Source organism: Neovison vison, chromosome 6, assembly GCF_020171115.1.
Source record: "Neovison vison isolate M4711 chromosome 6, ASM_NN_V1, whole genome shotgun sequence".
Lineage (NCBI taxonomy): Eukaryota > Metazoa > Chordata > Mammalia > Carnivora > Mustelidae > Neogale > Neogale vison.
The window spans coordinates 38,646,606-38,670,464 of NC_058096.1; the positions used below are offsets into that span (position 1 = coordinate 38,646,606).

General features: G+C 34.5%; 1 protein-coding gene across 3 annotated transcripts in view; it reads left to right on the forward strand.

The window, feature by feature from the left end:
* CADM2 (cell adhesion molecule 2) overlaps positions 1-23,859 on the forward strand; it is a 1,078,599-nt gene that overhangs the window by 898,105 nt on the left and 156,635 nt on the right. For all 3 annotated transcript variants that reach the window (XM_044251154.1, XM_044251156.1, XM_044251155.1), the window contains one exon: positions 2,022-2,159. In XM_044251154.1, coding sequence (XP_044107089.1) covers positions 2,022-2,159 — 138 coding nt within the window. The remainder of the gene's footprint in view (positions 1-2,021; positions 2,160-23,859) is intronic.

A 23,859-nucleotide genomic window follows, 5' to 3' on the forward strand; every position in this document is an offset into this window, starting at 1 on the left:
GAACTAATGCATGCTGTTCTGTTCAGCAGGAATATTAAAGTTAATCCAGCTAGTGAATTGGTTTTGTACATACGATATGAAATATGTTTCTTTGCAAGTCCCACTGGGACTATTTTATAAAAATCTTCACAAGTTTGCCACTACAGACAAAATATATCCACTAAAATGGAGTATTGCAAGATAACAACTGCCTAAGGTTAATGTATTGTTCTGTAGAGAGCCACCTAGAGACCCTAAGAACAGACAACTGGATGATTTCAGTTTATTAAATGGTAGTGTGACATAGATTAAATGCACACACACACACAGACACAATATGAATGTGAAAGGGAAAAAAATATTCAACTAATCAGAGCATGTTGACCCATCATTTATCATGGTTGTTGTTGTTTTTGTATTTCTCTTATTGGTGCTTTCCAACATTCTTACGCTTTTTTAATTTTCAAATTAAATTAAGTACTACAATACTCTTCAGCCTGCCTTTATTATTGAATAATTTTATAAGAAATTTTAATAAGCTTCTACTGTGACAAGAGAATATTATTGCCCAAGAAATGTGTAATGTTCTGTTATTTAAATCATCCATGTAATATCTCTGCATATTATTTATCTGATTATTTATTAGATCATTTGGACTAGAAAAGGTAATTACTAGTGGTTAGCATTAAATATTAAACATAATATGCATCATGCTTCCCAAAACTACTATTGCATTTCTAATACAAATGACATCAAGATATTCTTTAGAAGAATCTGAGCAGTGAGTATGGTTGCCATTATTGGTGAATCTTATTCTAAAATACATTTCTTGAACATAGTACATAGAGGATAATAATATCTTTTAAGCCTTAAGAATTACAAAATCAGGAATGCAAAATGCTATTTTAGTTAAATTAAATTTTGCTAAAGAATAAAGAAATGAGCTTTCTAGATTTTTTTCCCCATTACAATCTACCTTCTTGAATCCTTATATTGATAAATCCTAAGATATATATTGAATGGCTGTTTCTAAGATTTACAGAGTATTTTTGTAGGTAAAGCTTTAAAAGCTACTTTGAACTAAATGCATTTTAAATGCCTCTGGATAATACACACGCACACACACACACACACACACATATGAAGTAGTTCCCCAACCCACCCCCCATCTACAATTTCACCTTTCACAGTTGTTACCCATGATCAACTGTGGTCTAGAAGCAGATGATCCTCCTTCTGACTTATTGTCAGACCAATAGTAGCCTAATGTTACATCCCAATGCTTACGTCATTTGCCACGCTTCCTCTTACCACACAGGCATTTTATCTTCTCACATCCTCATAAGAAGAGGGGTGAGTATGGTACAGTATTTTGAGGGACTGCATTCACATAACTTTAATTATGGCATATTGTTACAATTGTTCCATTTTATTATTAGCTGTCAGTTAATCTTTTACCATGCCTAATTTATAAATTAAACTTATTTTAGGTATGTATGTATAGGAGTAAAATATAGTATGTATAGGTTCTGTACTGTTCACAATTTCAGGCATAGCCTTGCACTGTATCTCCCACAGATAAAGAGAGAAAACTACTCAATATACATATGTATATATCTTTGTTTGTATATATTACATATACACATGGTTTTTATATCTATATACATTATATAGATATTTTAAATGGTTTATTTTATTATGTAACACTTTACTATTTTTGATTGAAGATATTGTCACTTAACAACCCATTTTAGGGGTGCCTGGGTGGCTCAGTGGATTAAAGCCTCTGCCTTCAGATCAGGTCATGATCCCAGGGTCCTGGGATCGAGCCCCACATCGGGCTCTCTGCTCGGTAGGGAGCCTGCTTCCTCTTCTCTCTCTGCCTGCCTCTCTGCCTACTTGTGATCTCTGTCTGTCAAATAAATAAAATCTTTAAAAAAACAAACAAACAAAAAAAAACCATTTTAGCTTTATGAATGTAATAGTCCTAAGAATGAATCAGCCCTGGAGATTGATCATCATACCATTTGCTTAAATTTCAGGTGTTCCTGAGAAGCCTCAAATTAGCGGATTTTCATCACCAGTCATGGAGGGAGACCTGATGCAGCTGACTTGTAAAACCTCTGGTAGTAAACCTGCAGCTGATATAAGATGGTTCAAAAATGACAAAGAGATCAAAGGTAAAGAATGGGAAAAGGTCCCAAGTCAAAACTGATGTACTGAAGCTAGAATGAAGTCTTTGATACAGGACATTTTACATTTTCTTTTTTAAATTATAGTCACTTTCTGATTAAGTGTAATTTAAACCAGATTTTCCCATTTCTTAAATTTAGTAATTCTACAAGGTATATTAACATAATCTCTGTATGCCTCATTTTCCTCTTCTAACAAATCTAAAAATAATATGTATCTCAAATTTAAAGAAATAAATGAGGTAATGTATTAAAAACACCTAGATTCATGCTTGGCAAGAGTGAGCACTAAGTACAGGTTAGATATTATTATTTCCAAACTCCTGTATAGTATTTAGATTACAGACAGGGAAATTCCATGAATTATGTCTGCAATTTCTTGGTTTCTGAAAATAAAGTCCTAAGAGCAAAACTGGCTACACATCAATAAATCTGATTCTTAGTAGTTCTCACAGAGTACAAAAAAATATATTCATCTCAGTAAAAATGCACAGTAGTTTAAATATTAAGTACGGATCTGCTCTTACTTCATGTACTTAAACACCTAAATACATACACACATTCTTTAGCTGGGGAATAAGTTTATAGGGGAGATATCTAGTGAGGTTAGTAGTAATTTCTGTTTATTTGTTTTGTTTTGTTTCTATTTTTTCAACTCCACATATGGATATCTTGGACCTGATGTCAGATGCACATTAAAATACAATTGTTTACGATGATTGTTAAACAATCATGATGATCATGATGTACTATGTACATAGAAGTGACATATTATTCTCAACGTTACCGGCTAAGGGATAGATTTATGTAAACCATTCTAATTATCTTAACTTGTAATTCAAATATCTCATGTTAGATTAATAATAATTCTTACTAATGGGCCTACAGGCCATTAAAAACAGAGATGATAATACAGTATAGGATCATATGATAAAAATAATATAATATAGGATTACCTCTATTATAAGAAATTATAGGTTTAAAAAAAAAAGAAATTATAGGTTTAAAATCCACTCAGTTATTCTCTTTTCTACTTTAATTATTCTTTCTGTATATTTTTCCCCAAACAAGGGCTTATCTATAATTTATCCCTAATCATGACTTTCATTACAGATCTTCTATTAAATACATTTTATTAAACAAAATTTGAAGAAATACAAGCCCCAGGATACAAGTTAGACATGTTCCTATGCTAAGTTAAACTTTCAGGTTAGTATTTAACCAGATCATATATACTGCTAGAGCTTAGTTATACCCATTCTAATTCTGCCTTTAGGATTTTGTTTGGACATGTCTGGACTTGGTTAGATCTTTGCTAAATGGACCCTCTACACTGCATCCAGAGTTTACCACACTATGATAAGGCTCTGATCCAGCCACTTTTTCTGTTTACATACTTCTGATCAAAAGTCCTAACCTGTAGAATAAATTTTAAATCCAACTTCCTTGGCCTGTGAGAAAGCTCCCGTCAGTGAATTCTTACACATCACATATGTCTTTCTGTGTGAAAGGCATGATTTATGCTAGAATGTTTTTAAGTACTCTCCTTTAGTTGTTTTGTAATCCTAGTTCTGACATAGTTTGTTGCTCCCTATTAGCATTTTATTTGTGTTTCAAGGGTTTGTCTCATATTCCCAGGGAAGTCAGAGACTAATGTAGTAGGTACTTCATTAATATTGATTGATTGTTTTTAACACTGTAGCCTGATGAGACATCTATAATGTACTCATATTTGAGAATATACCTTATTTTTTTGACAAATTTGGCTTCTGCTCTAAATTCCAGATTCAGTTCTATCCTAGGTAAGCAGGAGACTTTTGTTTATATGTAAAGACATAAAAAGTTTGATCCTATAAAACCCATACTTGAAAACCATCTGAGTCAAGACTAGAAAAAAAATCAAGACAAAAACCATATACATAATCAGCCTAAGGTTCTGTACGCCTCTCAGAAGTAGTGAGGCCTCCTTTATTTCTGCATTCTCTTATGTGTGGCCATTGAGAGAGCACTCATTATCCCTAAACTTGCATTCATCTACATATTCTTTTAATAACTCTTCTTTTGCATGGTGATATAGTTTGTCTTCACAATTATATGGTGAACTTCCTGAGTGCATTAAACTATTTTTATAGGTGTATATGCAAATATGATGTGTGAGGTACTCTGAACCAAATGCACAGTCATTACTCTTGCTGTCCTGCAGAAATATTAAGTGAAAGTTCACTCTAAAATCCCTCAGCAAACACTCCTCCTTGAAAGGAACTCTCCCATCCTTATCTTGCACTCCTGTCTTTCCAAAGATCAAAATTTGACTTCCTACTACCATTCAACAATTTTTTCTACAATATCACTTGACACTTATTAAAAAGATATACCCTAGTGTAAAGCAATGGGAAAAGATAACCTAATCAAATCAAATCAAATTAAATTGAATACAAAATGGTTAAAAATGCTTCCCAATTACATAGAGTTCTATCATGCATGAGTGAAGATCCAAATGAAGAAAACAAGAACCTTGACCTGGAGATGTCTTTGGGGTGATAAACAAGTTATGGAGGACATTTTCCTCTAAAGAGGAATGTGCAACTGATGTAAATCCCAGTTATTACAGTCAAGGGAGAAGATTACTTTGCTTATGCTTTAACTAAGCATTGCCCAGTTCAGCACACTGACACTGTGTTAAGTTTTAGACTCTGTATAGTGGGTGTATGGAACATCAATGTGACTTCTGACTTCAGGAAGAGTCATTTCTCTGTTTGTTTTCCTTTTCCTCTATCACTACCTAACATACGGATTTAATTTTCAAGTTTCTGTGTAAAAGTTGTTTGCAAGTCCTAGAGATCACGTTTTCTTGGCTAGGACATTTCCATATTAGATTCTGAAGCACTGCTTCTCAAATTTAAGCAGACATCATCACCTATAGTGCCTGTTGAATCTCAGACTATAGGGCCCTGACCCCAGATTTTCTGATGGAGTAGATCTCAGTTGGAGTCCCAGAACATACATTGTCAACACTGTGTCACATGCTCCTGTTTGGGGACCACACTGGTATAGAGAAAAAAAGTTGAGAAGCAACAGTAACTTGTATAGAAGTCTTGCCTCTGTCTCTGAGCTTTACAATCCTCATCTCAAAATGCTATTGCAAGGATATAGTTTGAGCCAATATATACAAAGTGTTTTCACAGAATGAGGAATCACTAAAACCATTTTACATATTATTATGATTAATACTACTATTATTATCATCATTACTATCTTTAGCATACCATAATTAATGAGTTGTAACAATCCCTGAATTAGTCCTAGAAATAGAAACAAATAAAACAAAATCAATCCTTCCAAGAATTCACATTCCAGGGCTGGACACATAAGATTTAGCAAGTACTGGGGCACCTGGGTGGTTCAGTGGGTTAAGCCTCTGCCTTTGGCTCAGCTCATGATTTTGAGGTCCTGGGATCAAGCCCCACATCGGGCTCTCTGCTGGGTGGGGAGCCTGCTTCCTCCTCTCTCTCTGCCTGCCTCTCTGTCTACTTGTGATCTCTCTGTCAAATAAATAAATAAAATATTTTTAAAAAATATTTACAAGTATCATAATAGATACATGATCTGGCTATAGATTTTGTACAAAAACAAACAAACAAACAAACAAACAAAAATGAAGCAGAGAATGGCCTTACTTTGTGAGAGAGGTATAACAGTTCATTAAGCAATATAGGAACTCAGTAAATAGCAGTTAAATAAATTAGTGGACCTTAAACAATGAATGAAATTCATTCTATGGCTTGTGGATACAAGTAGGTAGTAGAGCATTCTAAGGAAAGAAACTATGTATTCATGCAGAATAAAAGCATATTTGAAGTAACCATGGAACTTTCTGTGTAATATAGATGTGAGAGGTAAACAAGAAGACCAGGGCCAATTAAATCTTGGAAGATCTTTTATTCCATATTAATGGGGTTTTAGTTTATTCTGTAGGCAATGGTTGAGACTTCTTTTTTTTTTTTTCCTATAAGCTTTCGAGAGTAGAATAAAACATAATTTTCATCTATCCTTCCCCTCCTCATCCCACTGCCATGAGTCTAACTCAGAAATCCCTTTGGTGCCTCTGGAGAGCTCTGTATTCAAAACCATAGGTGGTTTCACTGCAGCTTTTAATCTTCTGTGTAGCAAGGATGTCTGAATATTTGCCATTTAGTGTGGAGAAAAAGATGAACATTGCCTTTTTAAATTTACCAGCTCCCTGTGAACTTAATAAACTTTATAAACTTTTATAAACTTTATTAATTTGCCACTTCAGGTATAAGGTTATTTATTTGTAGTTTGAGCAGTTACTATCATAAAATCTTAAGATTTCTTTTCCAGCTGACTAGCTTTTACACTGAGGTATTAGGCAGAATTCCGTGACCACCCTCAATGACCCACATCCTTGTATAATCTCTTCCCCTTGAGTGTAGGAAGGACTTGTGAGTATAGTGTATGGGATATCACTTCCTTGGTCATGTTGCCTTATATAACAAAAAGGACTTTGCAGGTATAATTATGTGTCCCTTTTGAGTTCATCAAAGGGAGATTGTCAAGGGCAAACCTGATATAATGAGGGGAGATCTTTGTAAAGGAATGAAGCGTCAGAGAGACGTTCTGCTCCCGGCCTGGAAGAAAGTAAACCGCAAGCTGGTGCCCTGTCTTTAAGGGTCTTGGGGCTAAGAACTGTGGGTGAACTCTGGTTGCTGAAAGCAGTTCCTAAGTGACAGCTAGCAAACAAATGGGGATCTCAGACATACAGCCTCAGGGAAATAAGTTTACCAACAACCAGTGAGCTTGAAGAAGACCCTTAGACTCAGATGGGAATCATAGCTCCAGCCAACACCTTGAATTCATCCTGGTGATACTGACTTGAGAACCAGGCTAAGCCTTTTCTGGACTCCTAATCCATAGAAATTGTGGCATAATAGATGTGTGTTGACTTAAGCCATTAAGCTTATGATAATTTGTTTTGTAGCAATAACAGAAAACTGAGATCTAGAAAGCGGAGTAGTTTCTCATGGTCATACATCTGGCAATGACTGAACTTGAGTACTCTAAGATCTAACACTTGAGTTTGGGGAGACAGTGGAAGGTTGGAAGAGGATTTAAGGGATGTTTCAGGCATGAGCCAGTAAGACACTGACCTAATGGATAAAAGGGAATTTTTAGTTGGAATAGAATGAAATTTTTTTTAAAAAGGATAGCTTTGAAAGAGAAGACAAACTTCAGATGCACTTGGTGAATGACTCTGAGAGATGAAATAAAAACAAAGGTCAAAGACAATATAAATATCTTCAGTGTCTGAATGACTCAAGTAATGAACATATGGAAATAAGAGAGGCATTAGGAAAAATCAGTTCAGAAATATATAATGAAGTTTATTCAGTATTTATTAAAATATTGAAGTTGAAGTAATTATATAGAATTTAAAAGTTAAGCTTATTAAGCTTTTGGAGTTAGGTGACTTAACGTCTAGGAAAGGGATTTTAGTCATACAAAGGTTTATCATTTCACAGTGAGGTACATTTTTAGTTTCAGCCTTTTAAAATAGTCATAGCTTTTCATGTGTGCAGTACTTGCTCCCTACCCTTGGAATTATGCTATGAAGGACGTGCATATCCAGCAAAGCCTGACTTTGTGGTGAGTCATTGAAGCTTGTCGGTACCTAATAGTATTGCCTGTATTCTACCAGTGTTATTTACTTATTATACATTGTGTGTTTCAGATGTTTGACCATCAGGCTTAAGTTGACTTGAGCTGTGTTTCCCTGGGTGAATAGGGTTTTTGACACACAATATAACGTCAATCAAAAATAATGCAACAGTTCATTTTAAAGTAGGCTAAATGTAGTGTAATTTTACTCTAAGACCAGTTAGTAAATAATTTTCAGCATGTGGAAGCATGAGAGTGAATTTCTGAAAGCTGTGTTTCTTAAAAAGTAGGCTTTAGATAGCCTAGATTTAAATCACCTGAAGTGCTAGTTAAAAAAAAAAAATCCTATTTCTGGTCTCAATGCAGACTTTTAAAATTAGAATTCCTGGGTGTTAGGCCTAGAAATCCTGTTTATTAAGTACCTCTGGTGATCCTTAGCTCATTATTTTTTGAGAATCCACAGGATTAGAGGCCACTAAGCCAAGTATTGGTAGATATTCAAGGAAACAAAGGAAAGGGGTTCCAATCTACTAAATTTAGAAAATTATTCTTAATATTCCATGTACATTATGAGTCTGTTCTTACAAGGAGATTCTGTAAAACTGAGTCAAAATATACTGCCGCATTTTCACATATCTGAAAATTAGTGCAAAAATTCCATTAGCCAACCTCTTAGCAGTATTCTTTGACCACATAATTGTCTTGGTTTCATTTTTTTTGTTGTTTTTTATTAAATTCTGTGAAATCTACTTTGAAAAATGGTAGATTATATATCTAATTTAACATATTCTGTTTGGTGTTGCAAAACTAGATTCAGTCTAATGCTTCATTTGACATCATTTTAGAAAACTTTAATATAAATGAGAGAAATATTAATATCTACTACAGGGATTGTGAATTCTCTGAAAGTAAACATAAAAGAAAATAAAAAGAAAAGACTTGTGTCCCCCGAGTTTAATGTTCCTGTGTCAGATTTGATAAGGATTAACTGAAAGTATTAATATTTAAACTTGTATACCATAAATCAATGATTTTTTTGTGTTCTTTGGAACTTTGGAAATGTCCTTGTATTTAAATCTGGATCATGCTGGACACATATTAGAGGAAAAAAGAAAACAATAGTAACAATTAGTAACTTTAGTTACTATAGTAACTTTAGTTACAATAGTAACAATAGTAACCTTTATGTACACTACATGTGTGTCCATGTGTGTGACAACATGGACAATCTGGAAGTTTCTGAATGCTGTGAAGTATATCCCTTCAAGATGCTGCAGGTCACACTATTAGATATATAAGACATCTTATAGAAAAAGATAATTGTTTCATGTGAGTGTGAATAGTTGATAAAAGTAAATAACATTGAGAAACTTTCTTTTATTTTTTTTAATTTTTAAAAAGTTTTAATGAGATATAATAAGCAGTTTTAAAAACAGTTTTATTGAGATATAATAAACAGAAAACAATATACACATGTTTGAAGTGGACAGTTTGGTATATTTTCACATTTGTATATAGTGATGAAACCTCAACACAATCAAGATAATGAATATATTCGTCATCCACAAATGTTCGTTCATACTTCTAAAAATCCTGTCCTCTTGACGGTCTCTGCCCAATCCACATTGCATGCTCAAATCAGAACCACTGTTCTGATTTATGTCATTATAGATTAGTTTGCTTTTTCTGGAATTTTATATGAATAGACTCATTTAATATTCCTTTTCTTCTGATTTTTCTCAACAAAAATATTTTCAGATTCATCCATGTTGTTGCATATATAAAGGCTGCTCCTATTTATTGTGGATAAGTATTGTATTGTATGGATCTGTACTATATTTTGTTTATCCATTTACTGGATAGACATTTGGGTTATTTATAGTGTGGGCCATGACAATTGAGCAGTCATGAGCATTTTTGTAAAACTCTTTGTAAGTGTATATGCTTTTATTTCTCTTGGAAATGACTAGGAGCAGAATGTGGGGTCATATGGCAGACCGATGTTCATTTTTTTTTTAAGATTTTTATTTATTTGTCAGAGGGAGAAATCACACAGGCAGAGGGAGTGGCAGGCAGAGGGAGAAGCAGGCTCCTCACTGAGCAGAGAGCCCAATGCAGAACTTGATCCCAGGACCCTGGGGTCATGACCTGAGGGGAAGGCAGACGTTTAACCTACTGAGCCACCAAGGCGCCCCTTATGTCCAATTTTTAAAGACCTTTCCAAACTATTTTCTGAAGTGACTGAACTACTTCATGAAGTCCAACCTTTTTATTTTATCGTTACTTATTTTTAACTTTTATGAATCATGTTTTGGTATTATATGCATGATATTTTTGCCTAACCTAAGATTATAAAGAATTACTTCCATAAATTTCATATGTTTAGGTTTTGGGTGTATTCTGAGTTGTTTTGTATTTTCAGTGTGTTTTACCTTTTATTTCAGCTGTATTATGTCTAGGTCAGTTTTGATTGATTGATTGATCTCATTATAGATAGCATTTTTCTGCTTCTTTGAATGTAGTTTTTGACTGGATTCCAGACATTGTGAATTTTACCTTTTTGATGCTGAATATTCTCATATCTCTATAAGTATTATTACATCTCCTTCTGGTTAAGTTGCTTAGAAAGAGTTTAATCCTTTTAGAATTAAAAAAAAAAAAATTCTTAGGCAAGACCAGAGCAATATTTATTCCAGGAATTATTGTTTTCCTATTGCTAAGGTAAAATCCTTCTGAGTGCCCGCAGTGCCAGCTATGAGGTTTTTCCAGTCAGATAGGTTAGAACAGACACTATTTCCAGCCCTGTGTAGGCATCATGTGCTATTTCCTCTAATCCTTTTAGATGGTTCTTGTCCCAGCTAATCTAATCAGTGCTTTCTTTGCTGAACACTCAAGGAGACACTGAAGATGTTTGGAGTTCTCTCTTGCTGCAACTCTCTCTTTTCTCTTTTTTGATATTCTTCCCCACCACCTTTAAATAATTGAATAATACTTTTATTTAATGGCAGTGCATTTAATTGTGTCTGTTTACTTGTTTGGTTTAAGGTGACTTAATGATTTTAAGAGGATATTCATGAAGAAGAGTGAAAATTATCTGAACTCACTTTGACAGAATGTTTGACTTCTTCTGTTACATTTACTCTCACTTTGTAAGCAGGGTGCTGGGGAAGTGGTGGGCACCCCTGGTTTTCTCAACTTGCCTCTCTGGCTTGAAATGTCTACTCTATGAGTGAACTGAGGTGAGACCTATGAGAGTCTTTGTATTCTTGACCTGTAAGTCCCAACTGGGTAGAGAAAGAGACACCCTCCCCCCCAGTTTCTTAGCCATACTCACTTGGAGTTGGGTGTTTGAAATCAAGAGCAGGAGTGAGGGGAATACTGGAGTGAGGCTGCCTGGCTCTTTTATGAAAATATTGTAACCTTTGGAAGGGTACTAGTTGGGCGGAGGGTCCCATCTTCTTGGTTACATTCACCAGGAGGCAAGCTTCCCTTGTGCTGAGTTGGAGGCGGGGTGAGGGTAGGGACTAGGTCATTTCTTAAGTACCACAGACCCTTTTCTTCTTACTAAGATTTAATAGATTTTCTTGAATAATTGTTTCTTAACTTGCTGTATACTATTAGCACATTTTTTATAGAACATAAATGTGTTTATATTTAAATAGTTTTCACTATGGATGTTTTCACTGGAAAGGGAGTCTGCAGAGTCCCTTATGCTGTTATTGTAGAAGTCACTCTCTGATTTCTTTTTTATATTCATGTCTTTTTACAATGTTGACTCATAAATTATTCTAATATATCACCTTTCATGCCTTTATTTATTCTTATAAATTGTTTTATCTCTCATTTCCTGTTATTTTTTTCCACAGAAGAAAGCTCTATTTCTCTTCTTGACCATTTTATATTAGAAATTTATTTCTTGACTCTATAGGAGATGTAACTATTTCATAATTTCCCTTTTCCTGGTAATTATAGGTAATTTTTAATTATGTTCTTTTTTCATGAACTTTATATGAAATGATCATGTATGAATTTTAAGAAGCGATTTAATAGTTTGATGTATTTTTAAATTCAGTTATTTTTTAATTTGTCTTTTTTTTGAGATTTATTTATATTAGAGAGAGACAGCATGCAAGCAGGGGAGGATCAATCTCACAACTGGGAGATTACAACCTAAGTCAAAAGCAAGAGCTAGATGCTTAACCAACTGAGCCACCCAGACACCCCTTTAATTTAATTAGTCTTTTTTTTTTTTTTTTGACAGAGAGAGACACAAAAAAATAGGGAACACAAGCAGGGGGGAGTGGGAGAGGGAGAAGCAGGCTTCCCGCCAAGCAGGGAGCCTGATGTCTGCCTTGATCCCAGGACCCTGGGATCTTGATCTGATCTGAAGGCAGACACTTAATGACTGAGCCACCCAAGCACCCTAATTAGTCTTTTTAAAAATTATATTGTCCATCTCCTTTCTTCTCTTTTTTTATGTACAGTTAAGTATATCTGAACTCTCAGCTTTGGGAAGTTCTGATGTATGAACTCTGATCTAGTTGGGCTGCACTTAGTATTACTATGCTTAAAGAAATTAGTGAAAAGAAGAACTGAAAGGCAAATACAGGGTAAATATAATTCTGAGTAGAAGAAAAGAAGTAATAATAGTAATCAATGAGAGTGGAAAAAGGTAATACAACAATAGAACTGCACCAGAAAAAGATTTGTTATGTACATTTAGTGTGTCTGATCCCAGTTTTTGATGATCTATCTCTAACTTCTATATGCTTCCAAAAGAGAAACTACTCACTTATACAGAGATTAGACCAACACCTTCAGTTTCTCAGGAGAGTGATGATAGGAAGTTTTATTTTATTTTGTTTTGTTTGTTTTATTATTTTATTTTACTTATGAGAGAGAAAGAGAGCACAAGCATGGGGAGGGGCAGAAGGAGATGGGGAAGCAACTTCCCTGCTTAGCTCCTGAACACGGACATAGGGCTGATCCAGGACCGACCCTGGGATCATGACCTGAGCCAAGGTCAGACACTTAACCAGTTGAGTCACCCAGGCACCTTGATAGGAGAATTTAAAAAGAAATCCACTACAAAGAAAAATGGTAACAAATTGACAGCTGCCCAAAAGTTACACATGTTGACATGGATTGAGTCTACTTATTAGACAGAATTTGCAATTATTTTAGTTAATTAAGAACAGACTTACTGAGCATCTATGATGTTCCAGACCCTGTTCTACATGCTGTTTATGATAACTATGCAGAAGTATAACAATTAAGAATATTTGGAGAGAAAAGAAAGAAGAGAAATAAGAAGAGAGAGGAGTCATGGAAGAGAAACCTAAAAAAGTAGAAAAAAAGGAAGAGATAAACAAATCAAAATTCCCAATTATTCTTTATTTTATGAATAAATTAATTATATTAGACCTTGTGAATGTCCTACTGGATAATTAGAACTCAGAAATGATATGTGGCTCAGAAAACAATATAATCTGTTGAAAACTGACTAAGAGAACTGTTGTAGTACATGGTACAGAGAAGCATAATATTCAGAAAGCTAATTTCTCAACACAAATGTTTTCCTGATGCAAGTGATTCATTTTCACAATAAGTACATGAGGGGCAGGCTGATTTTTCCTACATGTGCTCAGTGCTACAAGAGGCCAGAAAATAAATTGTTTGAAGACTAGAAAATGGCATCATCCTAGGAGTCTCAGAGGAGTCATGCTTGCTGCTTATAGAATTTACTCAAATGGATAGATATATTTATTTTCTTATAGTTCAATGGGTGAGTTTCAAAATTTTTTTTCTGCTATCTTTTATCATCATTTTTGGGTCTGCAATAAAACACCTTTTAAAATAGAAAATAGAAGCTATCTTTCAGTCTTCAATAGAAGAAAGGATATTATAACCTACACAAATATAGTGAGTACTTGGAGGCATCACACCTAGAGTCAGGTAAATTTTTTTTTTTTCAGTTGGATAGTGTAATCTTTTTGATTCAGCTTAAAAAGAAAAAAATATAGTGCACAAAGTATAAAATTTGTTCTTAGGAAGGGCTATAAGTGAAAGTTGACTTCTCACGTCCAAATTTTTAGTTAATGGTACTGAGGTTCACTCAACCTACTCTCAAGTGAAGAGAGGTTATTATGAGGTTTTACTGACCATGACCAAGTGAAAAGAACACAAGGGAACCCAGTTATAGCTATAAATGTTATTCCCTGGATAGAGTTCACTGATTAACTGGATCATAGTGACTTAGCTTCTTTCTGTCTACAGTTGCCACCATCTATCTGGTTCTTCCTCTGTTTTGCACACCTTTTCCCTACCTCATGAATTATGTTCTCTCATGAGTTTGGCTAAATCATGGCTTTCCTAGGACAAGAAATGAGATGTATGCATGCATGCATGCTCTAGCACATGTTTTTAACTTCCATTTTGTTTTAAATCTTCAAAGTTTTAAAATCATGTTAAGATATATGATAGAGAATCAGAAACACGGTAGTTTAATTACATCATTTCTGCTTGGGGATAAAGCCTCATGCTTGTCACCCTGGAGATTAATCACCCTGGACTCAGATACCTCATCAGGTTTAGTCATACCTGGCTTGAGACACATGCTATAGAACATGGCAGTTAATAGGCTAGGAATGTCTACAAAAGAAGTTAGATAAGAGACAAATTTACTATTTAAAGCCAAACCTGGTTATATCCAACACCATGAACTCACATTTAATAAGTATAGGTGATATAGAAGATTATAACTTCTATTCACATTTTGATAAAATTTTTAGATTTTATGACTCTAATTTCATTAGATAGAAAATATTAAGGAGTCCCTAAGAAAACATCTTAGTCTGGGATTTTATTTGCAAACAATTGCTATCTCTTCCCCTACCTACCTCTTTTTTGGAATTTTGTATATAGGAATAATAGGTAGAATGTAAACTAAGCCCAAATTGCCCAAGATAAATTTCACAAACTATGCAGGATGTACCTCACAGCTCATGAACATGTTGTATAAGAAAGAAAGTGGGAGACCTTGTTGGAACTGACAAATGCTATATTTTAGTTCATTATATTAGTATTGCAGAAATAATATATTCATATTGTTGATGATTATTCAAAGACAGTGATAATATATAATATAATATGTATATAATATAATAATATAATTTTTGTATTTTAAATTTTTATTTAAAAATTATTAACTAATGTTCTCAGTAACTATTTTTCTCCAGAATAGTCTATCTCCCATATTCCTTTCAAAAGATATATCTGATGGGGTGAAGAAAAAAGAGAAAAGATCTGGTAATGTTAATTCTTAAACTGTTGTTCTCTGGTATTTTGAACATAACAGTAGTTTTTAAAATATTTAAATAATATATTTATGTATCTGTCTATTTCACCATACTGGGATTTATTTCCTAACCTAACTTTTTATATGTAGAATCTGACATGGTGTCAAGCACATGGTAAAAGCTCAAGGTTTTATCTAGAGGAATAAATGAATCACTTGTGTTAAAGTGGTCTCATACTTAACATTAATAATTTTTAGAGGGGATGACTTTTGTACTGGATGCTCTCTTGAAATAAGCAAACTAGTTCTAAATGTTCTTCTAAGGTACAGGAAGCTAAATATAGAGTTGAATAAGTATAAATATAGAATTAGTTATAGAATCATCACTTGGTAAAAGTGACCAAAGACTTTACCTCAATAATTTTCAAAGGAGAGGACTCTACTCCTTACTAATTGTTTTACTGGACTCAGCAATATAATTCTTATAAGGTATTCTTCTAAGGTATTAAATATATATTTTTAATTTTTTAAATTTTTATTTTTTAAAGAAAATTATATCTTTATTTTTAAATATATATGAATATAATGAACTTAGTATTATATTTCAAGTATACAAAACAATGATTTAAAAATTCTATACATTATTCAGGGCACCTGGGTGGCTCAGTGGGTTAAAAATTCTATACATTATTCATTGCTTTTAATCCCCATCACCTGTTTCACCCATACCCCTCCCTAGCTCCCCTCTGATAACCACCAAGTCTCTATAGTTGAGTATGTTTTTTCATTTCTCTTATTTGTTTCTGAAATTGCATATATGAGTGAAATACTATGACAGGTATTACTCTGACTTATTGCACTCACACAGATCTAGAGGATATAGTTCTATGTGCAAATGACAAAATTTCTTTTTTATGGCAGAATAATATTCCACTCTGTATTTATACAACATCTTTATCATCTATGGAAGGCTTGGGCTGCTTCCATATCTTGGGTATTATAAATAATGCTGCAATAAACCTAGGAATGCTTGTATCTTTTTGATTTGTTGTTTTCATTATCTGTGGGTATATACCCAGTACTGTGATTACTGGATCTTAGGGTAGTAAACCTTTTTTTTTTTTTTTTAAAGATTTATTTATTTATTTATTTGACAGAGACAGATCACAAGTAGGCAGAGAGGCAGGCAGAGAGAGAGAGGAGGAAGAAGCAGGCTCCCCGCTGAGCAGAGAGCCCGATGCGGGACTCAATCCCAGGACCCCGAGATCATGACCTGAGCCGAAGGCAGCGGCTCAACCCACTGAGCCACCCAGGCGAACCTTTTTGAGGAACCCTCACACTGTGTTCCAGAGTGGCTGCACCAGTTTGCATTTCCACCACCAATGCAAGAGAGTTCCTTTTTCTCCACATCCTTGCCAACATTTGTTTCTTGTGGTGTTTACTTTAGCCATTCTGACAGATGGAAGGTGACAGCTCATTGTACTTTTAATTGCATTTCCCTGATGAGTAAAGTTGATTTTTTTCATGTGCCTTTGGGCCATCTGTATGCCTTCTTTGGAAAAATGTCTGTCCTTGTCTTCTGCCCATTTTGGGGGTTAGCTGTTGTTTGGGTGTTGAGTTATATCAACTCTTTATAATTCTTCAGTATTAACCCTTTGTTTGATATGTCATTTGTAAATCTCCCATTCAATAAGTTGCAATATGTTGCAGTAGTTTTGTTGATTATTTCCCTCACTTGTGGAAGCTTTTTACTTTGATGTAGTTCCAATAGATTATTTTAGCTTTTGTTTCCCTTGTCTCAGGAGACATCTAGGAATATGTTATGGCCAATGGCAGAAAAATTATTGCCTGTGCTCTCTTTTAGGATTTTTATGTTTCAGGTCTCACATTTAGATCCCTAATCCACTTTGAGTTTTTGCATATGGTATAAGAAAGTGGTCTAGTATTATTCTTTTGTATGTAACTGTCCAGTTTACCCAACAACTTTTGTTGAAGAGAACTGTCCTATTGAATATTCTTGCCTTCTTTGTTGCACAGTTTCAGATCTCATGTTGAAGTCCTCAATACATTTTGAGGTTGTGTGTGTGTGTGTGTGTGTGGTGTAAGAAAGTGATCCAGATTCATTCCTTTGCATGTAGCTATCCAGATTTCCCAGCACCCTTTATTAAAGAGGCCTTTCCCATTACATATTCTTGCCTCCTTTGTTGTAGATTAATTGACCATATAATTGTGGGTTTATTTTGGGGCTCTCTATTCTGTTCCATTGATCTATGGGTCTATCTCTGTGTTTGTACCATACTGTTTTGATTACTACACTTTATAGTATATCTTGAAATCTGGAATTGTGATACCTCCAGCTTTGTTTTTTGTTTTTCAAGATTGCTTTAGCTAATTCAGGGTCTTTTGTGGTTCCATACAAACTTTAGGATTGTTTGTTTTATAAGGTATTAATCTTAATAGATACTTGAACATTCCTGAGCCATTAAACAATAATCGTCTAGGTCTAGTTTTGTTTTTGTTTTTGAAAGACAGGGACTCTGACAACTCATTATGTGCTGGAAGGATTTGTATTAATTTAAAAAATATACTGATTAATATAAAAGGTAATGATTTTAGAACACAGCTAAATTGGTAAAGAAAATAAGATAAAACCCAAAGTGAGATTAACAAGTAAATTATTTTCATAAAGTCTTTCACATTTCCTAATGGTGGCTGACAAATTTTTTTTGTTAGTACTTTTAGCTACTACAAAGAGAGAGAGACATAATCAGTAAATTATTATATCCATGAAACACTGTACAAAATAGGTCTAACATTTTCTGGAACTGAGAGTCAAGAGAGAAAGAGAATTCCTCTCTGAATCCACAATTGTCAAACAAATGTGTATGTACTGAATGGAGTCAGGGTACATATAACAAGATCCGTACAGCATATATTTGTAGAACCTTTCAATGCAATCCTGTGGGATGACATTTAAGAGATACCTGATCCAAGAATAAATTTCCACCTGTCTGAATAAATTCAAAGTGAGGTTTTAGAATATTTAGATGAAGTGTCTCCTCTTCATCAGTTATCCATAAATATTATTACACTCATTTGAACTTTTGAAATCGATTAACAAGAACTGAGTTTCAGTAAAATTCCTTGCCAAGTAGAACAGTTGTTTTATTGCTGGTTCATGGTAGAACCATAGCTTTAAAAGCCAGGATGACACTGGTACCTCTAATAAACCTGAAGCATTATGAGAAAAATCTACAGAAATCTCCCCCGTTCTAGTTGGAGTTGTAGGAAGAAACATTCTTGGGCAAAATGAGATTGGCCTCATGAATCTGTTTTGAAGTCTTCTCCCGTGAATGAACGAAAATGGTTACCAGAATTAGAGTTCTACCATATAAGATTTGACCTCTATATTTTTCTTCTGGAGAAAATTAAAACAGAAACAAAATACTTACCTTGTGTATGAAAGAAAGATACTTCGTAAAATACTTTTTGAACACTCAAGCTTAAGAGAAGAAAAAAAAAAAGAATTTCTGGCATTCCCTTCAAGACAAACTGAATTTAAAATACACATCTAAGGGATTGCCTGGGTGGAACAGGGGTTTAAGTGGCAGACTCTTAGTTTTGGCTCAGCTCATGATCTCAAAGTCAGGAGATCCATGCTTATCGCACAGAGTCGCTGAAGTTTCTCTCTCCCTCCTCCTCTGTGATTCCTCCCACATTCTTTCTTGTGCACATGCTCTCCCTCTCTCTCAAAGAAATAAATCTTAGAAAAATAAAATATGCATCTAAGTTACTGAATGAATTAGCCAGCTATAGTTACTTTATGTCAATTTTAAAAAATAACAGGGAGTTGGTTATCTTCTAAAAATGGTATATTTAGTTTTAGAAAATTTGATCGATAGAACTTCTTTTAAACAGTTATTACACAATACATCCAGTTGTCCAGAATGATGACTTCAAATTTTTGAGATAAAGTTGTCTCATATTATGATCACATTTCCCCTTCTCTATAACAAGAGGGCATATATCAGCTTACTAACAAATTGTTAAATCATTAAGGTACAATTAATATGGATTCAGAATAATTCCGTAAAAGTATCATCCGATCCACAATAAAACATTTGTACAAACCCAGACTTCGAAAATAATAGTAAAGTTCAAGTCCTACGGAAGTATCAATATCTAGGGTAAACACTGCAACCCTGCCCATTTCTTGGTCATGGCTAGAAAATCAAAGGCCCAAATAGATTAGGAGAAGTTACATAATATCTTGCATATTTCCTAAGAGATAGCTCTCAATGATGAAACATTATGCCACTCCCAGTACTGAGAATAGTGGAAGCTGTGTCTAAGTCTTACCTTGTTCCCAGTGTGGCTGTGGCATATTGGCCTTGCAACAGACTAAAAGGAAATGAGGAAAAAAAAAAAAAAAAGGAAATGAGCCCACATTACATGCATGTCTGATAGAGAAGGCTTCCACAGGATGCAAAACAAGATTACCCTTTGTAGGAATGGAAGTATATTCTTTCTGGATTTGTTTAAATGAGATTAAAATCACAAAAGTGCAGAAAGGAAAAGCATCACAAAAATTCAGATTGTTGTACTCAAGGTGATTAGAACCATTGTGGAGACAAGGTGACTGTCCAAGGAACTGCACTTTATATGATTTCCTTTTGAAAAATCTAATCCAAAAGAGACTGGAAACTATAGGCATTAAGGTAGGTGACTTAACATTACAGATATGGAAAGATAAATATGGATATAGATCTTGAGATTTGATATTTTTTTGAAAATTATTGTATGTTTTAAAAAAAATACACAGATGACCTTTTTTCCTTAGCTAACTTGATTCAGGGCTTCTAAATTTGTTTAATTGAGGGGTTCCGGGCATCTCACTAAAAATTACATCTGTTTTTTTTTTTTTTTTTTCCACCTTAGCTCTTGGTGAGATCAAGATCTAAAACCCCAAATACAAGCGGACTACTTTTTACGTTCCAAATCTCATTAAGATAAATATTAAAAATGGTAGATAATTACTTACTTTGAGACTTTACCTTCAAGAAATGTTCACCAAAATAACTTGTTGAGGAGCACACTTGAGGAGTTTTCTTAGGAAGATTTCTTTTTAACATTTTTTTATTTTAGAAAATTTCTAACATAGACAGTAATAGCATAATAAGACAGTTCATAACTGCCACTGGGCCATAACTGGGTCATAACTGACCCAAAGCAACCACTATTCTGATTATTTGTGAACAAGTTCTAAAAGTCCAGAACCTCCTTTGGAAAAAAAAGATAGAAGGGTAGCAGCAAGTATTATGAGGAAAGTAATCTGACAAACAACTCTCTTTATTGTTTGCTCTCAATTTGTCTTGATCAGCATACCAGTACATTATATGATACATGAAATGCATATTTTGAAAAATGTAAAAAAATGAGAATAAATTCATATTTTAAAATAGTAAAGGTAGAATGGGAGGTTAGGAACAGAGGAGATTAAAATGATAGGGAGAAATTGAGATGAAGAGAGAAAGGGGGTTAGAATAAATCCCAATATTTCCTCTTCATCTTTGATTACATCTCTCTCTCTCTCTCTCTATTTTCTTAAAAACATATAATGTATTATTTGCTTCAGGGGTATAGGTCTGTGAATCATCAGTCTTACACAATTCATAGCACTCACCATAGCACATACCCTCCTCAAGGTCCATAACTCAGCCATCTTCTCCCTCCCTCCAACCCCCCAGCAACCCTCAGTTTGTTTCCTGAGATTAAGAGATTTTTATGTTTTGACTCCCTTCCCAGTCCCATCTTGTTTCATTTTTTCCCTCCCTATCCCCCACAGTCCCCTGCCCTGTCTCTCAAATTAGTCATATCAGAAAGATCATATGATAATTGTCTTTCTTTGGTTGACTTATTTTGCTTAGCATAATACTCTCTAGTTCCATCCACATTGTTGTAAGGCAAGGTTTCAGAGGCTTTTTTGATGGCTGCATAGTATTCCTCTGTGTGTGTTGTGTGTGTGTGTGTGTGTGTTTATGTATCACATCTTCTTTATCCATTCATTTGTTGATGGACATCTAGCCTGTTTCCGTAGTTCAGCTATTGTGGACATTACTGCTATAAATATTCGGGTGCACGTGACCCTTTAGATCACTACATTTATATCTTTGGGTAAATACTCAGTGGTGCAGTTGCTGGGTTGTAGGACAGCTCTATTTTCAACTTTCTGAGGAACCTCTGTACTGTTTTCCAGAGTGGCTACACCAGCTTGCATTCCCACCAACAGTGTAGGAGGGTTCCCCTTTTTCTGCATCCTCACCAATACCTGTCATTTCCTGACTTGTTAATTTTAGTGATTCTGACTGGTGTGAGGTGGTATCTCACTGTGGTTTTGATTTGTATTTCCCTGATGATGAGTTATGTTGAGCATTTTTCATATGTCTGTTGGCTATTTGGATGTTATCTTTGCAGAAATGTCTGTTCATGTCTTCTAACCATTTCTTGATTGGATTATTTGTTCTTTGGGGGTTCAGTGTGATAAGTTCTTTATAGATTTTGGATACTAGCCCTTTATCTGATATGTCATTTTCAAATATCTTCTCCCATTCTGTCGGTTGTATTTTGGTTTGTTGACTGTTTCCTATGATGTGAAGAAGCTTTTATCTTGATGAATTCCCAGGAGTTCATTTTTGTCCTTGCTTCCCTTGCCTTTGATGACATTTCTAGGAAGAAGTTGCTGTGACTGAGGTCAAAGGGGCTGCTGACTGTGTCTCCTCAAGGATTTTGATGGATTCCTGTCTCACATCGAAGTCTTTCATCCATTTTGAGTCTATTTTTGTGTGTGATATAAGGAAATGGTCCAGTTTCATTCTTCTGCATGTGGCTGTCCAATTTTCCCAACACCATTTGTTGAAGTGGCTGTCTTTTTTCTATTGGGTATTCTTTCCTGCTTTGTTGGAAGGTTAGTTGGACCATAGAGTTGAGGGTCCATTTCAGGACTCCTATTCTGTTCCATTGATCTGTGTGTCTGTTTTTGTGCCAGTACCATACTGTCTTGATGATCACAGCTTTGTAATAGAGCTTGAAGTTTGGTATTATGATACTACCAACTTTGGTTTTCTTTTTCAACATCTGGCTATTCAGGGTCTTTTCTGGTTCCATATAAATTTTTGGATTGTTTGTTCTATATCAAAAAATTGAATATATTTTGATAGGGATTGCATTAAATGTGTAGATTGCTCTAGGTAATATAGACATTTTCACATTTGTTCTTCCAATCCCTAAACATGGAATGTTTTTCCATTTCTTTGTGTCTTCCTCAATTTCTTTCATGAGTACTTTATAGTTTTCTGAGTATAGATTCTTTGCCTCTTAGATTAGGTTTATTCCTAGGTATCTTATGGTTTTGGGTGCAGTTGTGAATGGGATCGGCTTCTTAATTTCTCTGTCTTCTGTCTTGCTATTGGTATATAGAAATGCAACTGATTTCTGTGCATTGATTTTATAACCTGACACTTTACTGGATTCCTGTATGAGTTCTAGCAGTTTTGGAGTGGAGTCCTTTGGGTTTTCCACATAAAGTATCATATTATCTGATATAAATTATTATATAATATGTGTGACAGTTTCACTTCCTCTTTGCCAACTTGGAAGACTTTTATCTTTTTGTTGTCCAATTGCTAAGGCTAGGACTTCTAGTACTATGTTCAATAGCAGTGGACAGCCCTGGTGTGTTCCTGACCTTAAGGGAAAAGCTCTCAGTTTTCCCCAATTGAGAGTGATATTTCCGTGGGTTTTTCATAGATGGCTTTCATGATATTGAGATATGTATCCTCTATCCCTATACTGTGAAGATTTTTTATCAATAAAGGACGCTGTACTTTGTCAAATGCTTTTTCAGCATGTATTGAGAATATCATATGGTTTTTGTTCTTCCTTTTATTAATGCATTGTATCACATTGATTTATTTGTGGATGTTGAGCCAATCTTACAGCCCAGGAATAAATCCCACTTGGTCATGGTGAATAATCCTTTTAATGTACTTTTGGATCTTATTGGCTAGTATTTTGGTGAGAATTTTCGCATCTCTGTTCATCAAGGATATTGGTCTGTAATTCTCCTTTATGATGGGGTCTGGTTTTTGGATTAAGGTAATGCTGACCTCATAAAATGAGTTTGGAAGTTTTCCTTCCATTTCTATTTTTTGGAAAAGTTTTAGCACAATAGGTATCAATTGTTTAAATATTTGGTAGAATTCCTGTGGGAAGCCGTCTAGCCCTGGGGTCTTGTTTTTGGGAGGTTTTTGATGACTGCTTCAATCTCCTTACTGGTTATGGGTCTCTTCAGGTTTTCTATTTCTTCCTGGTTCAGTTTTGGTAGTTTATATGTCTCTAGGAATGCATCCATTTCTTCCACATTATCAAATTTGCTAGTGTATAGTTGCTCATAATATATTCTTGTAATTGTTGGTATTTCTTTGGTTTTGGTATTATCTCTCCTCTTTCGTTCATGATTTTATTAATTTGGGTCTTTTATCTTTTCGTTTGGAGAAGTCTGGCCCGGGGTTTATCAACCTTAATTCTTTCAAACAACGAGCTACTATTTCGTTGATTTCTGCTCTGATACTTAATATTTCTCTTCTCCTGCTGGGTTTAGACTTTTGTTGCTGTTCTTTCTCCAGATCCTTTAAGTGTAGGGTTAGTTGTGTACTT